Source organism: Hyaloscypha bicolor (genome assembly GCF_002865645.1).
Source record: "Hyaloscypha bicolor E unplaced genomic scaffold K444scaffold_129, whole genome shotgun sequence".
Lineage (NCBI taxonomy): Eukaryota > Fungi > Ascomycota > Leotiomycetes > Helotiales > Hyaloscyphaceae > Hyaloscypha > Hyaloscypha bicolor.
In genome coordinates, this window is record NW_020194631.1 from 408,700 (window position 1) to 428,538 (window position 19,839).

General features: G+C 47.8%; 9 protein-coding genes across 9 annotated transcripts; 4 read left to right on the forward strand and 5 right to left on the reverse strand.

Annotated features, from left to right (window-relative positions):
* Positions 1–899: 899 nt before the first annotated feature.
* K444DRAFT_697625 (uncharacterized protein) lies at positions 900–1,740 on the reverse strand. The gene has a single exon (XM_024887936.1). It carries the CDS (start codon positions 1,512–1,514, stop codon positions 1,134–1,136), a length of 381 nt encoding a protein of 126 aa, XP_024731521.1. The 5' UTR covers positions 1,515–1,740; the 3' UTR covers positions 900–1,133.
* On the reverse strand, positions 1,330–2,373 carry K444DRAFT_617966 (uncharacterized protein). Its single transcript, XM_024881230.1, has one exon. The coding sequence runs from the start codon at positions 2,085–2,087 to the stop codon at positions 1,713–1,715; it is 375 nt and encodes a 124-aa protein (XP_024731522.1). The 5' UTR covers positions 2,088–2,373; the 3' UTR covers positions 1,330–1,712.
* A 231-nt stretch (positions 2,374–2,604) lies between these two features.
* K444DRAFT_569716 (uncharacterized protein) lies at positions 2,605–4,675 on the forward strand. The gene is made up of 2 exons (XM_024877241.1): positions 2,605–2,786; positions 2,848–4,675. The coding sequence occupies exons 1-2, from the start codon at positions 2,751–2,753 to the stop codon at positions 4,414–4,416; spliced, it is 1,605 nt and encodes a 534-aa protein (XP_024731523.1). The 5' UTR covers positions 2,605–2,750; the 3' UTR covers positions 4,417–4,675.
* A 159-nt stretch (positions 4,676–4,834) lies between these two features.
* On the reverse strand, positions 4,835–6,288 carry K444DRAFT_539489 (uncharacterized protein; the record flags this gene model as incomplete). Its single annotated transcript, XM_024875634.1, has 3 exons — positions 4,835–5,608; positions 5,656–6,109; positions 6,158–6,288. The coding sequence occupies 3 exons, from the start codon at positions 6,286–6,288 to the stop codon at positions 4,835–4,837; spliced, it is 1,359 nt and encodes a 452-aa protein (XP_024731524.1).
* Positions 6,289–6,574: 286 nt separating this feature from the next.
* K444DRAFT_597600 (UbiE/COQ5 methyltransferase) lies at positions 6,575–7,931 on the forward strand (the record flags this gene model as incomplete). The annotated part of the gene is made up of 3 exons (XM_024878492.1): positions 6,575–7,078; positions 7,130–7,211; positions 7,268–7,931. Exons 1-3 carry the CDS (start codon positions 6,892–6,894, stop codon positions 7,929–7,931), a joined length of 933 nt encoding a protein of 310 aa, XP_024731525.1. The 5' UTR covers positions 6,575–6,891.
* A 437-nt stretch (positions 7,932–8,368) lies between these two features.
* On the reverse strand, positions 8,369–10,606 carry K444DRAFT_539080 (uncharacterized protein; the record flags this gene model as incomplete). The annotated part of the gene is made up of 3 exons (XM_024875593.1): positions 8,369–10,217; positions 10,277–10,388; positions 10,438–10,606. 3 exons carry the CDS (start codon positions 10,604–10,606, stop codon positions 8,369–8,371), a joined length of 2,130 nt encoding a protein of 709 aa, XP_024731526.1.
* Positions 10,607–12,720: 2,114 nt separating this feature from the next.
* On the reverse strand, positions 12,721–15,034 carry K444DRAFT_569728 (mitochondrial Rho GTPase-like protein). Its single transcript, XM_024877242.1, has 2 exons — positions 14,865–15,034; positions 12,721–14,807 (listed from the first exon to the last, which is right to left on the reverse strand). The coding sequence occupies exons 1-2, from the start codon at positions 14,872–14,874 to the stop codon at positions 12,931–12,933; spliced, it is 1,887 nt and encodes a 628-aa protein (XP_024731527.1). The 5' UTR covers positions 14,875–15,034; the 3' UTR covers positions 12,721–12,930.
* Positions 15,035–15,073: 39 nt separating this feature from the next.
* Positions 15,074–18,157, forward strand: K444DRAFT_569731 (catabolite repression protein-like protein creC). Its single transcript, XM_024877243.1, has 9 exons — positions 15,074–15,490; positions 15,561–15,703; positions 15,756–16,324; positions 16,376–16,543; positions 16,593–16,963; positions 17,014–17,299; positions 17,356–17,544; positions 17,605–17,680; positions 17,735–18,157. Exons 1-9 carry the CDS (start codon positions 15,486–15,488, stop codon positions 17,806–17,808), a joined length of 1,881 nt encoding a protein of 626 aa, XP_024731528.1. The 5' UTR covers positions 15,074–15,485; the 3' UTR covers positions 17,809–18,157.
* A 456-nt stretch (positions 18,158–18,613) lies between these two features.
* Positions 18,614–19,709, forward strand: K444DRAFT_646126 (uncharacterized protein; the record flags this gene model as incomplete). Its single annotated transcript, XM_024885167.1, has 3 exons — positions 18,614–18,980; positions 19,036–19,193; positions 19,245–19,709. The coding sequence occupies 3 exons, from the start codon at positions 18,614–18,616 to the stop codon at positions 19,707–19,709; spliced, it is 990 nt and encodes a 329-aa protein (XP_024731529.1).
* Positions 19,710–19,839: the final 130 nt, after the last annotated feature.

The following is a 19,839-nucleotide window of genomic DNA, read 5'->3' on the forward strand; positions in this document are numbered from 1 at the left end:
TCCTCTGATATTGCCCGTATATATAATTGACTAAGAGGGTTCCCCTTTACCCGGTGAGCTTGTTCAGATGCGAGTATTGCAGGATTAATAGGGATATTAGTAAAGATTGCGGGATCTTCGGCCTGTATACGATCGAATTCAGCTTGCTCCTTAGCTACCTTATCGTAAAGTGATTGGTGCTTAATTCGAATGGCTTCAAGCTCGCTTTCCGTAGGTTCGTTTTGGGGATCGCGAATTGGTATTAGGAGCTCGGGAGGGATAATTATATCGGTTCTAAGGACTTGCTTCTTTGCTTGTGCCTCCAGATCTCTCACTCTCTTCTTCCTCTCTCTCTCTGCCGCTCGTGCGGCGATTCCTACTCTTTTGAGAGCTTCCTTTTTAGCTGATTTAGCCTTTGCGAGCTGTTTTTTAGCCTTCTTTAGCTCCTCCTCTGCTGCGTTCCTTACTTTAATCTTCTTCTTTTCCAGAGCATCAGATGCATTTAACTACCCCCCTCTTTGGAAACTAAGCCGTGTATTTAGCTTAGCCTTATAACGTTTAACCTGTGCCTTACGAGCATTCTGGGTATCCAGCTCTTGTAAACTTCCAAGTATTAGGTGGTTCTTGGTAGCCTTGATTGTGACTGAATACTCTTTGCGAGGGGAGGAGCTTAAAGTATCCAGAATCTTGTCGTTGAGATTATTGAGCCGTAGAACGCATTCGTTATATGAAGAAGGAGGTTTTGGAAGGGTAGGTAATTGGTATTCGTAAACAGGAGCAGGAGCAGGAGCAGGCGTGGTAAATCGTGCGTTTTCTGCGTTTTCTGCATCCGATTCAGTTTCCGATTCAGATCTAAACTCCAGAAATTGAAGGCCAGTGTCTTTCCTTCCCTTTTTGCCATATTCCTTGAGCTTTCTCCGTACTGCTTTGAAACTGACAGGCCAAATTCCAGCGTTCTGAAAAGCGTATTTGATTGTACGGATAGTAAATGTCTTCTCCCGTATTCCAGGAAGATCGCGAAAGAAGTACTAGACGTTGTATTCCGGCTCGTACGAGCGAATTGCATTTATAATATTGACCTGTTGGTAGTATTTCCATTCCCTAAAAATACCAATATTGCATGGTTGAAGTAGGTGGGTTTGATGAGAGGGGAATTAGACGATTCGTATCTTATTAAACGTAGCTTTTAGGATAAAATCGTCCGCTTGGTAGTAAGTTGCTTTGTTAATTAAGAGAATATGCCATTTCTTGTTAGGACCGCAGTTATTATGCTTGATAAAATGGTCTAACCAAACCATATAAATGCCCTCGTTCGTATATCCTGTAGGAGAGACTATAATAACCTCATGACCGGTTATATTTTTATAGAACCAAGAAACCATAATTATAATTCCAGGGATAATTACTACCGGAGGAATTGCCTTGCCATCTGCAGATATGTACTTAATTATCGTAAGAGACATGCGATTTTCTGGTATTCCTGTATATATCTTCTTGATTCCAATTGGAACTACTACTTCCTCTCCTGAAGGCATACAAATTCGTACGCCTTTCTCGTCTATATTATGTATCCGATCCCCATGGCATATACCAGTTTCCTCTAATGCCGGACGATATTCAGTCTCAAACCAATTGCGGAGGCTCTGTTCGGTATGGAGATTGATACGGTGGCTCGCAATGGGCTTCGTCTTAATCGTATGGAGTTCTGGAGTGCTCTTTAGCTATTGAGAGAACTATTTCCAAGATGGAGCTGTTTTATTGTCCTCCGTTCGCATCCATATTGCGCAGTTATATATTATTTGCTTTGTAGCTTCTTTCCCGCCATTAATCGCGTATGATACTGCGTACTGAATTAATGCCGCATATTGATCAGGACGGAGGATCTTGTTCTGCCCCCCTTTTTGCACTCTCACTGTCCCCATCTTCTTCCTCTTTCTCTGCCACGCTTTCCTTACTGTATCTTCATTTCGTACGCAATACGCGCGTACCGCAGTCGCAGGAGTCTCTTCTGGGTTGGCCTTGAGGAACTGAATAGCCTCACGGAGCTTATCCTTCTCTGGCATATTACGGAGAAGCGTGTTTTTGGGGAGGTTGCTTAGGCGAGCCATTGCTGTTGAATTTGACTGATTTTCAGGGAAATTTGGGCTGGTGGTGATCAAATTGATTGATTTTTACTATGGGTGTTCCATATAAATTGGAAATTTTTGCGATCGGTGCGGGACACTTCGCTTTCCCCGACTAAAGGGAAGGGCCCCTTTAGCGCGACGTCAAGTCCGACTATTACAGTAGTGAAAAATCATCTCGCTCGTAATGGCAGAAACAGTGCCACTGGGTTTTCAATGTCCCAAGTCAAAGTTGGATGTTAACTCGAACTTAAAACGGGTAGGAACTAATAGTCTAGTTAGTACTTCCGAGAATTTTAATGGGAGTAGACTTTGAATGCACAATATCGCACATGTGCATTTAGAGATGGAGTATTTTGAGTGTCCAGCTTGACTTGGGACTGAAAATGGGTCCACTTTTCTGCCCACTGCGAGTTTCGCTCAGAACAGCCTAGCGTATTGTGAGCGCCAGGACCTTTCAAGACTTTATGAACTCTCAGAATCTGAACTGCAACAAAAACCAACAAAGCACAATGTCCACACAAATTGAACCAAAGACCCATTACGGATTCCCACAAACCCTCTCCTTTCGGCGGCTCCATAAGGACGATCCTTAGAAAGAGCTATCCACCGAAGAAGTTCCCATTGGCGCGTCTGTAGCCTCCTAGTATGGCTGCCCTCGAAGAGCTTCAAGCAGGTCTACTTGTGCGTCTCCCCCAATTTTAATGTTGAATGTTGGTAATGGTATAAATTAACCTTAACATAGAAGGAGTACTCACAGAATCTTGATTCATCCACTGTGCTCGCAATTCTCTCAGACTACAACCTCTCCAATTCAACCGAATTAGAAGCCGCAACGCAGCTATTGAGTGCTCTTAGTTCTGAAGTTGCAACCGAAGAGACGACTGGCTTTGATCCCAGTGGTGCTAGTGGGTTGGGCTTGTTTACGAATGACGTTGAAAGTGGTAGAGATGGGGAAAGTGCTAGTGGGAGGAGCCAACAAGGATGGAAGAGCCAGACAGATGACACATCCCTAAGCCAAGAACTATCAGTGTTGGGTTTGGAAGGCCTCGAGTTTTCGGATAACGGCGGAGTAAAAAGCAGGGAAGAAAGCCCAGAGAAACCCTACCCCAGCAGTATCGATAGCTTGGATGCGGAGGGCCAAGAAGCGGCCTTGATAGCCATATTTCCTGCATTAAAAGCTTTCGATGTCCAATGGACTCTGAAAAAGTGCAAGGGGGATACAGGACAGGCTATTGATGAGCTCATGACACAGTCGTTCCTCGAAGAGAGCGGAAGCCGACATCGAGGAATTGAGGCATTCTCCGAGAGCGAACTTCCCTCCCGACGACGAAAGGGTAAAGGGAATAAGAGATGGGGCCGAAAGACGGATAACAATCCCGCAGATCCGGCTTCGCTTGTACAAAGCAAATGGGACACTGGAAGGCAAGACGTCGAGTTTATTGCTACCAATACCGGAATGCCGATGCAACAAGCCGCTTCCATCTATCACAAGAATGGAGCCTCAGTTCGCACAACGATAGCGGCAATCATCGGCGCCCACGCTTCTATGGAAATGGAATCAGACGACCCAAAAATCCAGATCAATGCCTCGGAACTCAGACAAGACTTTCCATCCGTCTCGACTTCTGATCTGGAGATTCTCGTGCAGATCACACACCCCTCGATAAACAATGCACGCGAGCTTGCTAAAGCTCTTAGCTCTCGCCCCGTTGCCAACAAGCCACCAATCCAATTTGAGTTCCGGCACGCACCAGTCGAACTTGGTTCAGAGCCTTCAAATTCTAAAATTAAGGTTTCCAATGGAATACATAATGAGGGAGCAGTGCCTCCTGCAGCACTTGCATCGACCTATATCCAAGCCCGAGATACGGCTTTTATCAAAGCTCATGCAGCGTTCCGGAAAGGAAAATCGGATCCATTGATGGGCGGTGCTGCAGCTTATTACTCTCAGGTAGGACGGGAGAACGACGCTAAAGCCAAGAGTGCGGAGAGTGCTGCGGCAGATGCCCTAATCTCGACGCAAACTTCTCGAACCGAGCTCGATTTGCATGGCCTTAATGTTAAGGACGCGGTGAGAATCAGCAGGGAGAAGGTCACCGCTTGGTGGCACGAAGGTGGTGAACAGAGATTAGGTACGAGGGGCATCGGCCCCGAGTATGCGATAATTACAGGCAAGGGAAATCATAGCGAGGGAAGAGGGAGACTAGGCCCTGCTGTGGGGAAGATGCTTATTAGAGAGGGGTGGAAGGTTGAGGTTAGGGGCGGAAATGGCGGGCGGCTAGTAGTGACAGGTGTTGCTAAGAAAAGATGATTCGAGCTTACTGATTTCAGGATGTGGCATTTCTTGGCGTTGCATTTCGGGTGTTTTTGCGGTGCACATGATGGGTAGGAGTATGTGGAGTTGTGTAAGTGGCGGGGATTTCATGATTTGTTTGGATAGAGAAAGCTCCATAAGAGAGATATAGAGACCTTGTGAATAGAACTTGATGTTACAGGAATACACGCGGTTTAATGGCCACGAACACCGAGAGTATGACGCAAAGCTACTAAAAAAATGATATCTTGACAGTCAATGCCAGCAAACTGGCAGAAACCAATTTCTTCGGAATCTGACAGACGAATTAGAGAACAAGTGCCACCTTTGGATGAGTTGTGCCGTTAAAGAATGTGCCTTTCTATCCAATATGGGCGTTTTCAATTTTTTCCATTGGTGTCTAAATCTATTGGTTTCAGGGTGAGAGAGTATCCTTCCCTCCCTCAAACTCACTACAATCATACTCTTCCGGATACCGCTCGATAATGCCCCTCAACTGCTCCATCTGTGCCTTCGTTTCGGGAGTCATTTCCTCGTAAACATCCTCAAATATAGACCTCAGTGGCGGTTTTTTCTCCTTCTCAGCCTGTGCAAACGCCTTGAGGCACTCTTTTCTAAGTCTCCCTCTCGCCTCAGCCTCTTTCTCTTCGCTCCAGAGACTTTTCTTCTCCAAGTATTTCCGTAATCTGGTAATTGGGTTGTCTCGTCGTTTCCAGTCTTCAACCTCGACTTTCGCACGGTAGGCAAACGAGTCATCGCTCGTGCTGTGATGAGAAATCCGGTAGGACATTGCCTCAATCAAGACTGGTCGACCGCCATCTTGCAAGGCCATTTCGCGAGCCTTCTTGGTCACTTTCCGCACGGCAAGGATGTCGTTCCCATCTACACGAATAGTATCAATTCCATAGCCTGTTCCTCGACTCGCAATACCGTCACCACGGTATTGCTCTAACGTCGGCGTACTGATTGCGTACCCGTTGTTCCGGCAAATAAATACAACTGGACATGACCGTGTGGCTGCAATGTTGAGAGCCGCATGGAAGTCTCCTTCACTAGCTGCACCTTCGCCGAAGTAGCAGGCCACTATCCGTGAAGGAGTGTTGGGATCTGTGAGCCGTTGCATTTTGAGGGCATATGCTGCACCAGCTGCTTGTGGTATCTGAGTCGCCAGAGGAGAGGAAATGGTATGCTGGATATTGTTATTAATGCAAGGGACAAAGCAATTGGGAGACTCACAATGTTCAGAGTAGCACTTCCGTAATGTACGGGCATATTCCTCCCTTTCCCAGCATCCTTCTTGTTCGCAAATAGCTGGCTCATGAAATTATCAAATGTGTATCCCCTCTGTATAAACACACCAGCCTCCCTGTATTGGCAAAATATTACATCCTCTTTTTCCAAAGCAGATGCTGAGCCCACGCATGTCCCTTCTTCGCCTTGACTGGTCATGTAGAAACTTAGTCTCCCTTGTCGCTGTGCATCGAACATGATCAGGTCCATTATTGAGATGGAAAGCATGTTTTCGTACATTGACAGAGCAAGAGTATCGGAAGGTGGTGTGAAAGAAGAATCGATTATGTCGCCATCAGGGCTCAATGCACGATATGTGGGAATTGCTGGGTATGTTGCTGGACGCTCGAAGTGCAGAGCATTGGTGAACTTGCTGTCGACTGCTCCGGGGAAACGTACACTGTTCAGTTATTAGAATACGTTAAAGGATTGGAGCACATGGCCTCACCCTGCTGATCCGGGCTTCCGGGACAATGAAGAAGACCATCTTTGGGGTAGGGGAGCTCTGTAAGCTGGGTGTCCAGGGAGGAATGTTGAATGGCGAGGGCTGCGAGCCAGGCTGGCAAGCGGGACCCTCATAATCCCTTTGATTGAACTCATTCTTGAGTTTTGTTCATGCCCGACTGCACGTCGGCCATCAATTGCATTCAGGACATTGTGAACGAGTTTCTGGAGGAGTTGTTGACAATGGAGGACGTTGAACTGGGCCGCTGGTAGCCGCTTTCTGGGGTCGCCTCGGCTTGCTCCAGATTCCCGTTAACATCGTTTGCGCTCAAGTGACTTGGCACACAACCACTCATAAAAGGGTTGAACTCTGCCGCAGCTTTATCTTTGCCAAACGGGTCATTCCAATTGAATTCTTCCAGCCGATGCAGGGCCCATAGCATTTGTGAGCTTACCAGCCTTCACCCCAAATCTTGACAAACTCCCCTCTTCCCAATTCGTATTCGATTCGTCCGAACTTTGAACTAACTATCTCTCTGCAAAGTAAGCAGTAGAATTGAACGAAAACTTCCAGAGAGATGCGGGGCCCAAACCCAAGTTCAATTACCGGTACTCTCATTTAGCACGTGATTATTTTCAACCTCAGGCCACGCGGTTGAAGAAGGCTCGTCAAGTTTATTTCCGTCAGCCGTTCGAGCTTGAGACCCCGTAGATTCCTCATTCCTTTTCGGATTCTCAATGGCGTCGAGGTCTGTCTTTAGGTCATTGTGGCGAGCTTCGAAACTACATCCTCTGCCAACGCGGGCACCTCGATGTTTCTCCAACTCTACACGCCTCGCAGAATCCCCAACACAACCCTCAAACCATGAGAAAACGACTCACTTCGGATTTGAGACTGTGCCAGAAGCAGAGAAGGAATCACGAGGTACTAGGTGCCTTTCAGTCTCTGTGGGCTAGCCAATTGATGCCTTCGCAGTGGCTGGAGTCTTCAGCAATGTTGCAGCCTCGTACGACACCATGAACGACTTCATGTCTCTTGGTATTCACCGATTATGGAAGTACGTACTTCTTGAACTTGACACCTTCTCAAGAACCCAATTCTAATAACCTTCAGAGACCACTTCGTCCGAAGCCTCAACCCCGGCTCCTCCTCGACCGTCGATTCACCAGGCTGGAAAATGCTCGACATTGCAGGCGGCACAGGAGATATTGCCTTCCGGCTCCTCGACCACGCAACAGACATCAACAACTCCCCTAGTTCCACAATCATAATTTCCGATATAAACCCATCCATGCTTGCCGAAGGCAAGAAACGCTCTCTCGCAACGTCCTACGCCAACTCGCCCCGTCTTTCCTTCCTGGTGGCCAACGCAGAAGATCTCAATACCATAGAATCAAACAGTGTAGACCTCTACACGGTGGCTTTCGGGATACGCAATTTTACAAACAAAGAGAAGGCATTGAGGGAGGCGTATAGGGTACTGAAGCCGGGAGGCGTGTTTGCATGTTTAGAGTTTAGTGGGGTGACGAATTCGCTTTTTGATGCGGTGTACAAGAGGTGGAGCTTTAGTGCCATTCCGTTGATAGGGCAGCTGGTTGCTGGAGATAGGGCGAGTTACCAATATCTGGTTGAGAGCATCGAGAAATTTCCAAAGCAGGAGGAATTTAGAGATATGATCAAGGATGCAGGTTTTATGGTCCCTGGAAAGGGGTGGGAAGACTTGACGGGTGGAATAGCGGCTATTCACAAGGGCATTAAACCCGTTGAGAAGCCGTAAATCGGACTGTGATTATAAATGTGTAATATAAATATAGTGTATCATAGATCATAGCATGCGGAAAGAATGTCATGACTCACGGCTTCAGAAGAACGGATTAAATTACAAAGGGATTTGTAGTATTTTTCTATGCTGCCAACACCATCGCCAGCCAGCGTTTTGTCTTCTGGCGGAACTAGAATACACGCAACGCTATTGGGAATGATGCAATAAAGGGGGATCAAAGTACACAGAGAAGAAAGAGCTATCATCGCTCACATGTAGTGAAGCATAGCTGATTTAACTCCGCCTCCATCCCAGATCGCAGATACCAGGTAACAAGCCGAGAAAAGGAATGGCCTTCGATATCTCCAGTTCACAAAAACGTGACCATTAAGAAGATGTACTAGAAGGCGACTTTTGGCGGAACGCAAGGGAATAGACTTGACAAGGGAACTTTAAGAGTCGGTTGTTGCAGGAGTTGCGTTCGATGGTGCCGGTGATGAATCGTTCTTGAAGCCTCGGCCGCGTCCTCGTCCACGCTCTCCACCCCGTCCTCTTGGTGCACCGCCACGACCTCCTCGGCCTCCGCGACCACCTTCACTATCACTAGCTCCCCCGCTTCGATATCCGCCTTGAGGAGTACTGGAGTTGTTGCCGCCTCTGCTGCTGCCCCAGTTTCCGGCTCCGCCACGGCTGCCACCAAACGATTTGTTCTCTCTTGGCTGGAAGATCTTTACAAGTGGTCGGCTGCGGTCCTCTCCAGTTCTCGATTTTACATCTTCTGGGAGGCTCTGGAGAACAGCATCTCGCTCCTCAATTGTCTTGAAGTGTGCTACCTTGTTTGATTGACCCCACTTCTCGATCTTGAGAATCTTCTCCTTGTCTTCGTCCTTGAACAGCTCCCGAACAGCCTCGTCTGAGGTAACGTTCATGACAAAGAGACCAATAATAGGTTCAACGGGAGTTTTCGAGACAGGTGAAGAAGCCTCGGCCCCGTTAGTACCATTTGTCGCTGCAGGTATGCCGACTTTCTCGCTCTCCTTCTTCTCTGGTCCAGGAAGGTTCACCACGTTGGTTTGCGGTTGGGGTGTTGCGGGCTGTTGCGGCGCAGGTGACTCGGGCTTTGCCTCGGAAGATGAGGGTCCTCGTGGAGCTTGTTGCTGGTTCGGACGTTGTTGGCCCTGGCCAAATAGCTGTTGACCAGATGGTTGGGCGGCGGGTGCGCGTTGGGCAGGACCAGTTGGGGTAGAGGCGACAAGGGTATTGCTTGCGCCAGGGGTTCCTGATCCAGTTGCAGGAGCTTGGGCAGGTTGATTGATATGGCCCGGATGTTGCTTGGCGCCTCGGTGTGCAAAGTTGAAGCCTTGAGCTCTCATCTCGGTACCAATACGACCATCTTGAACCTCAAGAACCAACCATCCGAATGCAGCATCTGCCAAGTTGAAGTTCCACATATTCTTGAATGCGCTTTCATCAACCTGACCAACTCCCCCTGCATTAGCTCCGCCCACGGGACCACCGAAAGGATTTCCACCCAGTGCAGTGCTTGGCATCTTATCGACTATGCCCAACGCATTTTGGAGGAGGTTTTGTTGTGCCTCGTTCTGCGAAATTGCCGGCTGGACCTCTCCCTTGACAGTCTCCCAGACATCGTTAAAGGAGGCCTTCGATGCAGCAAGCTTTCCACGGTAGTGGTCTAAGGTAGGGTTGACACTGAACTCGTTGTAGGAGCTGCCATATCGGAAATGAAGTCCAGCGGAAATCGAGAAATCAGCTTTCAGCGTAACGGAAAGCTGGTTCAAGATACCTTCGCGAGCCGGAGAGGCATGGGTGATGAAAATACGTGTCTCCGTAGGGTCGTAGACGCGATTCGCAGTATCCACCAACTCTCCCATTTGCAATAGGGTGGTCCACATGGTTCCTTGCCCACCAGCAATGGTTGTTCGGCCCTCACCGTTATCGAAGAGCTTGTGCATAACCACAGCACCACCCAAACCGAGGAGGCGCAACTTTACACCGCCAATCTCCAGCAACATCGATCGAGCCTCATCAATAATATGTAGCTTTTCCACCTTGTATTCACCAGATCGGAACTTTTCCAAAACCCGTACATCTTCACAAGCACCCCAGACAGTATAGACCGGAACGTCAAGCTTCAGGCTGCCGTCAAGAAATTGTGGAAGTTCAGAGAGAGGAAGATCGCTGGGATTGAATCGCTGCTTTACTGGGCCACCAGGTGCACTGATTGCCTTCTTCGTCGATTCTGAGATGAGGGGAGAATACTGAGCAACATGTTTTAGGGTCCTGAGAAGGACGGGTTAGCACGTGGCGAAAGGTGAATAAGAAATCTCTGAAATTCTCACTTTTCCGCAATACGATCCAGTGAGGTCGCATCGTAGAAACCAAAGTCTCCAGTATGGATAATGTGGTCGGCGCGGGCTTGCTTTGCAAGATCGTTGAGGGATCTGAGGTTTCCTTCACACTGTCAGCTTAAGCTTCACACGAGGCTTACGACCTGTTTTACCTCGGACATCTGCAATACACAGCACTCTAACACCTCCGGTTTGTATGATGCGACCGTTATTGGGAAGTAATGGAGTAGCTCCGGGTGGCAAGCCAGTGTGTCCTCCAGCGGCTCCATTTGGAAGATAACCAGGGTTTTGGTTGAAGTGACGCGGTTGCTGAAGCATCATCATCATTAGCTTGATTGTCATCAATGTAGATAAGTGCAGTGACAGGATAAGATCGGTGACGGCATGCGCGTGGAACTCTGTTTGAGATGGACATTGATTGTGGGAGGAGAGAAAGCGAGGTGTTGACGAGTTTGGGGAAAACTTACAGCCATAATCTTAGGATCGTTGAAAGGCCAGGGAAAATTGGTATCAAGTGCAGGATTCTATGCGCTCAAATAAGAAGGAGAGTGGCGTCGAGAAGGGAGGTCGTGGGCTAGGGAGGAGAATCGATGTCAAATGTTTCTTTTCCTTCCCAGAACGCTGAGCCAAATCGCGGTTGCCAAAATCAGAGCTTGAAACGACCACTGGCCGCGTCTGTCATTGGCTCGCTTCAGGCGCTAAAATAGCCTGGTCACGTTCTCCCCCCTTTACACTTCGTATCTTCACCACATCTTGCCTTGAACCTCGACATCGACCAGTGGAAGAAACAGCACTTGGGCTCTTGAAGTTCTCGTCAGCTTTGTCCAAAGCTGCAATCTGTGTCAGTTGCAAGCTTGACGCACACGAGGTTCCCTCAAACACCTCATGCTCTTCCCACCTCAAGCACACACCATCTGATCCAATAACATCTACGATTCACATAAGGCTTTACATCTACAGCGCAGTCTTCGCAGCCTTTCTGCACTGTCTATAAACTTAGAGTATGACAAGAAGAGGCACCGATATCGGAAGACCCTGAGATGGTGCGCATCTATCTCTCTGAACCTCAATTTACGAGATTGGATTGACCATTGTCAATTTCAAACCTCAGAGGCTGAGTACAATTCACTCTCAAATTGATTGCAGATGATTTCCATCTTCAACTCCAACCCTCTCGAGTCTTTCTTGCTCTCTCCGTCGATCTCGTCCCACTACTTCTGCACACCCCCAACCCCTCGTTCAGGTTCGACATTTCACCTCTTCAACAATCAACAATTATCACTCAACCTCGCTTGGACAACTGCAATTAAGACTCTATCGCCATTGATAGCAGAGTTCTCAATCAAGAGTCACTCAGCACTGTGATCGTTGTTCCTTTTCGATTCGTTCACTACTTGGAATCAGTTGACGCCGTCCCAACTTCGTCGTCACCGCCTCGCCACACATGCCGTCTCCTTTCTAGAAAGTCAGACCCTTCAACGTCAAGCATGGCGCCAAGAATGTTAAAAATATTAGTTCTGAATTAATTTCATCTCCACCAGAGTTCAAACGATTTTGTTGGCCCCTATTTCTCAGAATTTTGCTAATTTTCTTATCCCATTCCTTCTCATGTTATATGTGGACCATTTACTGACAGGTTTCGGGCCACTCGGAAGAGATATTGTTCACATCAAAGTCGGCGAGGAAGAGCAAGATTTCGATATTCACAAAGAGCTCACCTCCCTATTGCTCTCCTTACTTCAGAGTTGCTTTAGGCTCGGGATTCGAAGAGGCCAAGACCGGTGTTATGAAGCTTCCCAAAACAGACGCCACGTTTTTCGAAATCTTCTATGGATGGCTTTACAGGCGGAAACTATGGAGCAAAGATGCCAAAGAAGAAGACTTAGTCAAGCTCTATGTTTTTGCCGACATGCCGAGGATTCCTTCTTTGCAAAAGCCAGGCATTGAAAACAGTCCACAAGATATCAGATATCAACAACAACTTCCCCTATTCCATGATGGGCCATGTCTGGGAAAACACAGTCTCAACAAGCCCTCTCCGCCGGTACTTCCTTGGCCAAATTATTTGAGAATCTGCACTTGAGTCGTTGGACACATGTGAAGAGGAATTCTCTGCTGAAGTGCAAATGGAAATCAACAAAGCCATAAACCGGGCCTTGGATGCTCTGATCAAACCTCCCACAAAGTTCCTCTTCTCGCCACTCAATAAGATGCGAGATTACTATGTCAGCCAAGGGGAAAGCTCAACCACCAGTTCGGGTAATCGAAACATCACCGGACCTCTTCCTCTCTTACGCTCTTACTTGTCTCTTGCTGAACGAACAGCGAGCACAGATCGGCTCAAGATCGGTTATGAGTATACCCTTTCGTCGCAGCATCCAGTCAATTTATTGGAGATGGTTTCCTCTGATTCATTTATGAACATTCACGACCATGGTCGGGGTACCAAAATCTCAGGAATGCCTTTCATTAGGCCAAAAATACAATCAGATAAGCAACATATTGTGCTTGTTCCAGTTCCCATGGGATTAGGTAAATCATTGCTATGGAACAGAGAAGAGATGGGTATCATTAATTACAAATTCTACGTCCTCCCAAAGCTTGTATGTCCCTTTCCTTCTTCCCACTGTCGACCATGTCATCCCTCAATTTGAGTTCGTAGTTCGTCTCCAAATCATTACCGCCGCGATCAACGCACAAGCCGTAGCCCCTAACGCAACATACATCCCCGTCCTATCCGGCGGCTCCTCTTCGCTCTTTGGAAATGCGGTACTAGGATTCGTGGCTGCTTCTGCCAGGGTAACAAACAGCTCACTAATGCTATTCCACGTCACGCTAACATGCAGTGGAGAATTCATATTCAAAGCCATAGTGTATTCATCTGGCTGTTTTTCTGACCTTTGCGTGGTTTTATCTTGGTCTGCCTTCAGTGCTGTGTAAATGGCCGGTAGCTCGTCGAGTTGGGGAAAGCGTTCTCTGAGCGATACGATGTGGGAGAAAGAGTCGGGGTCTGAGGAGTCATAGGTGTAGCATATTAAGTCGCAAGCATCTAATTTTGCTTGGTTTTCGAGAATGGCAGACTCGAGTTCCCCGAGTTCTTCGAGAATGAGGTAGCACTGTTTGCCGCCTTGCAGTTCGACGCTGTTGACCGCTGTGCGGGGCTTGATTGAAGGTCGATACAGGGAATCAAACGGCCTATTGAGGAAAGCATCTAAAAGTGATGATTTGCCAGAGGAAGGAGCACCAAGGACATAGCACAGGACTACGTTCCGCTCTACACGTCCTGGCCGCCGGCGCCGTTTTCGTGGCTTGGTTATTTTCAGTGCAGAAGTTGTGGAATTTCGAGGTCCTCCAGTTGCTTCAAATCCCAGATATGCAAGATACGAGAGTGTGGTACTGGGTGACACGAAGGTGGTCATAGACCATTGAGCAAGCCAGCCTTGAAGTGTGATATGACCAGCTTCGTTTCGAACAGTTGAAGAAGGAAAAGAGGTCTCAAGCCAGAACGGCGGTTGACCAGGAGTAGGTGCAAAGAGGGCATCCAACTCAGAATCATTCAGGCCGCCGTCGTTGTCCTTATCAAACAACAAGAAGAGATCCACGAAGAAGCGGTATCCTGCAGGACTGAGTTCTGCTGAGCTGTTTTCTGGAATCTCAAATTTAGGATGTAGAAAGCTGTCTTTCAAGCTTAAGCTATCCGTATAATGAAACTTCCTCAGAATGATCCATATCGTTTCGTGTCTGCCTTTCTCTGCAAATATCTTGTTGAGATGGATAAAACCCTTTTGGTCTATCCCGTTTTCGACATCGGAGGCTGCCAGGGACTTGCTTATTGAAAGTTTGATATTATCCAAGTCGTCAGCGGACAATGGCTTCTCAAAGCATTTTGCCTGAAAATCGTGCATTTCCTGATCATTCAAACATCCATCTTGGTCCTTATCACACAGATAGAATATCCTCTTCAAGGCAGCCACAGCCGCCGGCTTCAAGTTCCCCTCCTTCGAATCGAACAGAGGCGCGATTGGGTGTGTCACCGCTTTCTGGCAGAGAAAGAAGACCTCATTGACATTGTGGTGCTCCCTTGCGCTGGTCCGTATGCATGAATCAATCTCTTTGAATTCTGCCATAACGGGTAGCATCTCATCCTCCACCACTTGTGCCGTATTCCCATTTGTTGTCAAGTCCGATTTGTTTGCACATAGTACCACCGGTACATTCACCCCCAGAGAGCGGAAGTATGGCATCCAAAACAGGGCCACTCGTTCATAACTGTAGTGGTCCGAGTAGACGAGTAGTATAACATTCGACTTTCGGATTTCCTTTCGCAGAGTATTCCGCTCTTGGGGTAACGCAGAGGTATCGACGATGGTAGTTGTGACGTTCTCCGGCGTCCCAATGCTGGGTGGTATCGTTATTTGAGGGAGGACGGACTGAATCTTGTTTGTCACGAAGACATCCTTGACCAGCGAAGTGATCAAACTTGACTTTCCGGTAGCTTCATCCCCGCAAACGCATATCCGTACTGATCAATGTCAGTTCCTTCCACGCACAGGGGGAGGGGGAGGTCGGAGATAGCTACCTGCCGACATGTTGAAGCTGTTTCAGCCTTGCAAGGCGCGGCTATTGACTCTCCATCATCAATCAAGGGGGGACAGAAGGTCAAGGTTTATTATGCTGTAAGCTCGAGATGTTCCGGCGTTTACTCGTTAGCTTTGGCACGCCGCGGTTGAGTGCCGCAGCTGATCGTCTGATGTATCGTTTCCCAATGTTCCACCGCTACTTTACATGCTTGCTTTCGGCTCTCGGGCCACGGAAATCCGCTGTCATTTAGGCGCGCCATCCCCGCTGTACTGGGAAAAGGGTGCATCCTCGGCGGCGATCCATCTCAGTCCTTGCCTCCCTCTCCATTTTGTCTAAATGCCCTCCTTTATTGAGCATTTTTCCAATTTGCCTTTGCATCTTTCTTGAAGCAAATCCGTCGCCATCGGCAGAAAGTCCTCTGTTCAGTCTTTCTTACCCCCACGAATTCCAAGACAGGCTTCAGTTACCCCACACTTCTGTACCTGCAGGCCATTCAGCAGCTCCGTCGCTCGCGATTGCATTGCGCTCCCAAGACATTTTGGATAGCTATTTATCATTTCAGTATCTTTAACGAGCCATCTGAAGTTGGTCTGCACTCGGCAGACCCCACGAATACGCCATGTTGTATGTGTCTGCCACTTGCGCACCTCCTGCCGTACTGGCTCGCGGATCGCTGATAAGATTCACTGAACAGTGTCCTACCACCACCTCCCAGATACCCTTCCCAAGCTGCGTATAATCTTGCTGTGGCCAATGGACAAGCTGCGCCCATGATTGAAACCAACAATATCTTGACGCACCCTACGGGGCCAGAATACCAGCTGGTGGTGGGCGAAGGTTAGACTTTGCCGCATATCCCCCTTTCCGACAGATCTGAAGACAAAGGCAGGCACATATATTCTCAAGGAGGATCTCCACCTAGCAACCCCCCCACCACACCCCTCTGAAGCTCCAGTCATCAATCCGAATCCTCTTGCGACCACTCCTCAGCCGGCTACAGCAGGAACCAAACTCTCATTGTTGTCGTTTAGTTCCCGGAGTTCAGCCCCACTCCTTTACAAGGTTGATACTAACAGGAGTATAAGATCCGGGGGTCTTCAAAGCAGTATACAGGAGCATCCCAGTGAAGGGCGGCCGTCTGGCGACTTGGTCCCTGGAAGCAGTGATGGGGGAGGGACATCAATGACTGGCAGTGCGAGGGCACCCCTCTCAATCGGTTCCGCTCCAGCATTCGGGGAAGGCAATTCTATGCTTTCTGCTCCGGCGACAAGCAAAGATGCAGGAAAGCGGCGCAAACCCAAAAACAACATCGCCAAGAGCAATTCGTCATTCATATCAAGGTGCATAGTGCACGAGAACTTGACAAAAAGGCTACAAGATAGACCGGCAGATGGTTATTTTGCCTTTGCGAACATAAATCGTGCTTTCCAATGGCTTGACCTGTCATCCCCTCAAAAGGTATGAAAGCAGATATTTATGACCTTGAGCAACAGCTGATATGCAATATAGGCAGAACATCTCACCAAGATCCTGTTCACTAAAGGGCATTGTCTTTGTCATGATATAAACCAATCCACTAAAGCGTCAAATCATATTGATCTTATCATGGGGTTTTCTACTGGAGAAATCATTTGGTTTGAACCCATAAGTCAGAAATACACACGCTTGAACAAAAATGTGGGTGAAATATTGTTCATGGTTTGTTCAGATATTAACTCTCTGTAAGGGAATAATTAACGCTACTCCTGTCTCCGAGATTCGTTGGATACCAGGATCTGAGAACCTATTTCTCGCTGCACATATGGATGGGTCTCTGGTCGTATATGACAAAGAGAAAGATGATGCTGCATTTTTACCAGAAGAGAATGGCACACATACGAATGGAGATTCGGAGAAGAGTAACGGAAGCGGGGAACACTCGGCGAAGCTTCATGTGGACAAATCTGTCCACTCCAAAAATCAGAAGTTCAATCCTATCTCCTTCTGGAAGTTATCAAACCAGCGCATCAATGCCTTCGCCTTCTCTCCAGACAACCGACATTTGGCTGTAGTTTCCGAGGATGGAACGCTGCGCATCATCGACTATCTCAAGGAACAGTAAGCAGTCTCCTTTGACTGATATGTTGTCCTGGAACTAACATTATCAGACTCTTGGATCTTTATGCGAGTTACTACGGTGGCTTCCTGTGTGTCTGCTGGTCACCAGATGGCAAGTATGTCCTCACCGGTGGTCAGGATGACCTAGTCTCTATCTGGTCCGTTGCCGAGTCTACAATCGTTGCACGTTGCCAAGGTCATCAATCCTGGGTTACTGCTGTTTGCTTTGATCCGTGGCGTTGCGATGACCGAAACTATCGCTTCGGGAGCGTTGGTGAAGATTGCCGACTCCTGCTTTGGGATTTTAGTGTAGGGATGCTTCATCGTCCAAAAGCAGTAAGTATCAGATCTATAAGCAAAGAGAGAGTGAAGCTCTGACAACGTCGGGAAAGTCTTCTGTGAGGCAAAGGGGAAGCATATCGTCACGTTTCGCGAGTCCACTACAAAGAGCGGAGACACAGACTACCTCGGCAAGCAGGCTGAGGTCAAACTCCAGCCCCTCTTATGAGAGTGATGAGGATCACACAGTTGAGCACCCTGTCGAACCGAGGGCTACAACAGCTATGCTGCCACCAGTTATGGTACAGGTTTATTCCAATCTAATGAAAGGGATGCTAGGAGTGGTTACTAACTGAATGTAGTCCAAAGTCATAGACGCAGACCCACTATGCTGGGTGGAGTTCACGGAGGAATCTATCATTACAAGCTGTAAGAGTGGTAAGTCATTCAAATGTTGATTGTATCTGTGGCAAAAGTGCTAACAATATGAAGGCCACATTCGCACATGGGACCGGCCTCGAGATACTACCGGCAGTAAGAGCGATACTACGTTAGCATCTGCCTGAGCGCAAGAACTTACTTGTCTAGTCTCATAAGAACGCAAAATATTTGCGAAACGATGAAGGATGCAAGATGATGAAGGAGGCAATGCTTTCGTATACCTTCAAAAGCACGTCCTGCATATTCGGTCTTGATATTTATCGTATGCCTTGTAGGCAAGGGCATGAATTCATTCAGTTACGAGACGATACAAACTCCAACCGTGTGACCTGTTGTGGTTCTGAGGCTTTATTTCTGTTCAGCTTCTCTGGTATGAAAGAATAGCTCAACAGTCGGTAGATGAGACTCATCGCTCGCAGAGTATAAACTCGTCTCACAATTTCCGTCAATGTGTGTTGCTTGTTTAGACACTCGACAGGTCCCTCGTAATTACTTCATGCTGTCTCACCCTCTCTCTTGAGTAAGCGCCAACATTTGCCTCTAAGTCGAGATCGAGATGACCAGTGTCTCACGGGCAAACCCCACTTTCCGTTCTTCCGGGAAGGAAATCGAGTCTGGATTTCTAATGTAGACCCGATAGCGGACAATTATGACTCTAATTTGGTGCACTTGAAGATGTTTGTCAACTTCTGGCTGGTTGGATTCCCAAAACTATTGAGTCGGTTTTCACCCATGCCGTATTCCCCGCCGGTTAAATTCGATTCTCGACCTCTCCCCTTTATCGTTCCACCAGCTGACTCGACCACGTCTCACACGACTTAGCTTACTTCCAAAGATGGGGGCTCTACAGTAGCTATTAAATCTTAGTTTCTCCCACACTGGTCTGTGTATCCTTCTTTCATCAAAATCCAAACACGGAGATAAATCAAGATGCCAGGCGTCATCGAAAACTCGGATTTTACCCTCACCGAGGAACAGAAGGCTCATTTCCTCGAGCATGGCTACGTGAAAGTTCCCCAATGCTTTACTCGAGAGCAAGCGACAGAGTTCACAGCCAAGATGTGGGCGAGACTCGGCATGGATCCGGACGACAAGAGCACTTGGACGGTGGAAAAACATAACATGCCCTGGCACCATCACGTTCCCGTCGAAGAGTTTTCTCCTAAGGCGTTGTCTGCCATGTGTCAGCTTCTTGGTGGAGAAGACAGGATTTCAGATGAAATTTTCTGGGGAGATGGATTTATCGTTAATTTGGGTGCGCCGGAATATAAGCCCGAAGATGAACTGAATTTGAGAAGTAAAAGCCAAATCAAAATTCATAGGCCAATTGTTCAAGCACTGACATTAGTTAGATTTGGAGAATTGGCACAATGATGGAGACTTCTTCATACATTTTCTAGACAGTCCCGAGCAGGCATTGCTGGTCATCCCTCTGTGGAGTGACATTGAAACAAAAGGTGGCGGGACTGCAGTGTGTGGAGAGGGCATCAAACACATTGCCAAGCATTTGGTACGTTGACAGCGTTGAATTATCCAGATTGGCCCCCTAATCTAAAAATAGTATGAACACCCAGAAGGTACGACGCCTTGGATGAGATCCTTGCATGATCCAACACATGCAAGGTATGAGGGCCGAGAATTTTGGCAGGAAATTGCTTGGAACGCTTCAAAGACCAGGGACGAAAGTTTTCATGAAGCAACAGGAGAAGTCGGAGATGTCTTCCTCTTGCATCCACTAATGCTTCATTCTGCCTCGAGGAATTTGTTGCGGAAGGTACGCATCATTACCAATCCTCCAGTGTCTCTCAAAGAACCGTTTTGCTTTGATAGGGCAGACCCGAAGGACTATTCCTTGGTAGAGCAAAAGACTTTGAATGATTTAGGGATGCCGAATGGGATTCCTGGCTGGAACATTACAAACCCAAGAGGTCCGTGGCGGTCAAATAGAACCAAGAAGCTGGAGGAATTGAGGAAGAAAGAACTTGAGAGACTGAATGGTCAGCCTTCGGTCGTGGAGTCATATTAGTAGACTGGACCTGGTGTTATGTCTGTAAGGGAACAAAGCTGTATTTCGAACATAGCGAAGTCCTATCAAACTCCTTTCACTTCAAGTCTCAACCTTGTGCTTAAACTTCCAAGCAGGATCCGGTAAAGGC

What these genes read in the sequence shown, in the direction of transcription:
- K444DRAFT_569731 (XM_024877243.1), top strand. An exon ending in ACCTGTCATCCCCTCAAAAG is followed by an intron (nt 16,325 to 16,375) that starts GTATGAAAGCAG and finishes TATGCAATATAG; the next exon opens with GCAGAACATCTCACCAAGAT. An exon ending in CATTACAAGCTGTAAGAGTG is followed by an intron (nt 17,681 to 17,734) that starts GTAAGTCATTCA and finishes AACAATATGAAG; the next exon opens with GCCACATTCGCACATGGGAC.
- K444DRAFT_569716 (XM_024877241.1), top strand. Translation starts at nt 2,751, where the DNA reads ATGGCTGCCCTCGAAGAGCTTCAAGCAGGTCTACTT. An exon ending in AGCTTCAAGCAGGTCTACTT is followed by an intron (nt 2,787 to 2,847) that starts GTGCGTCTCCCC and finishes ACCTTAACATAG; the next exon opens with AAGGAGTACTCACAGAATCT.
- K444DRAFT_617966 (XM_024881230.1), bottom strand. Translation starts at nt 2,087, where the DNA reads ATGGCTCGCCTAAGCAACCTCCCCAAAAACACGCTTCTCCGTAATATG.
- K444DRAFT_697625 (XM_024887936.1), bottom strand. Translation starts at nt 1,514, where the DNA reads ATGCCTTCAGGAGAGGAAGTAGTAGTTCCAATTGGAATCAAGAAGATA.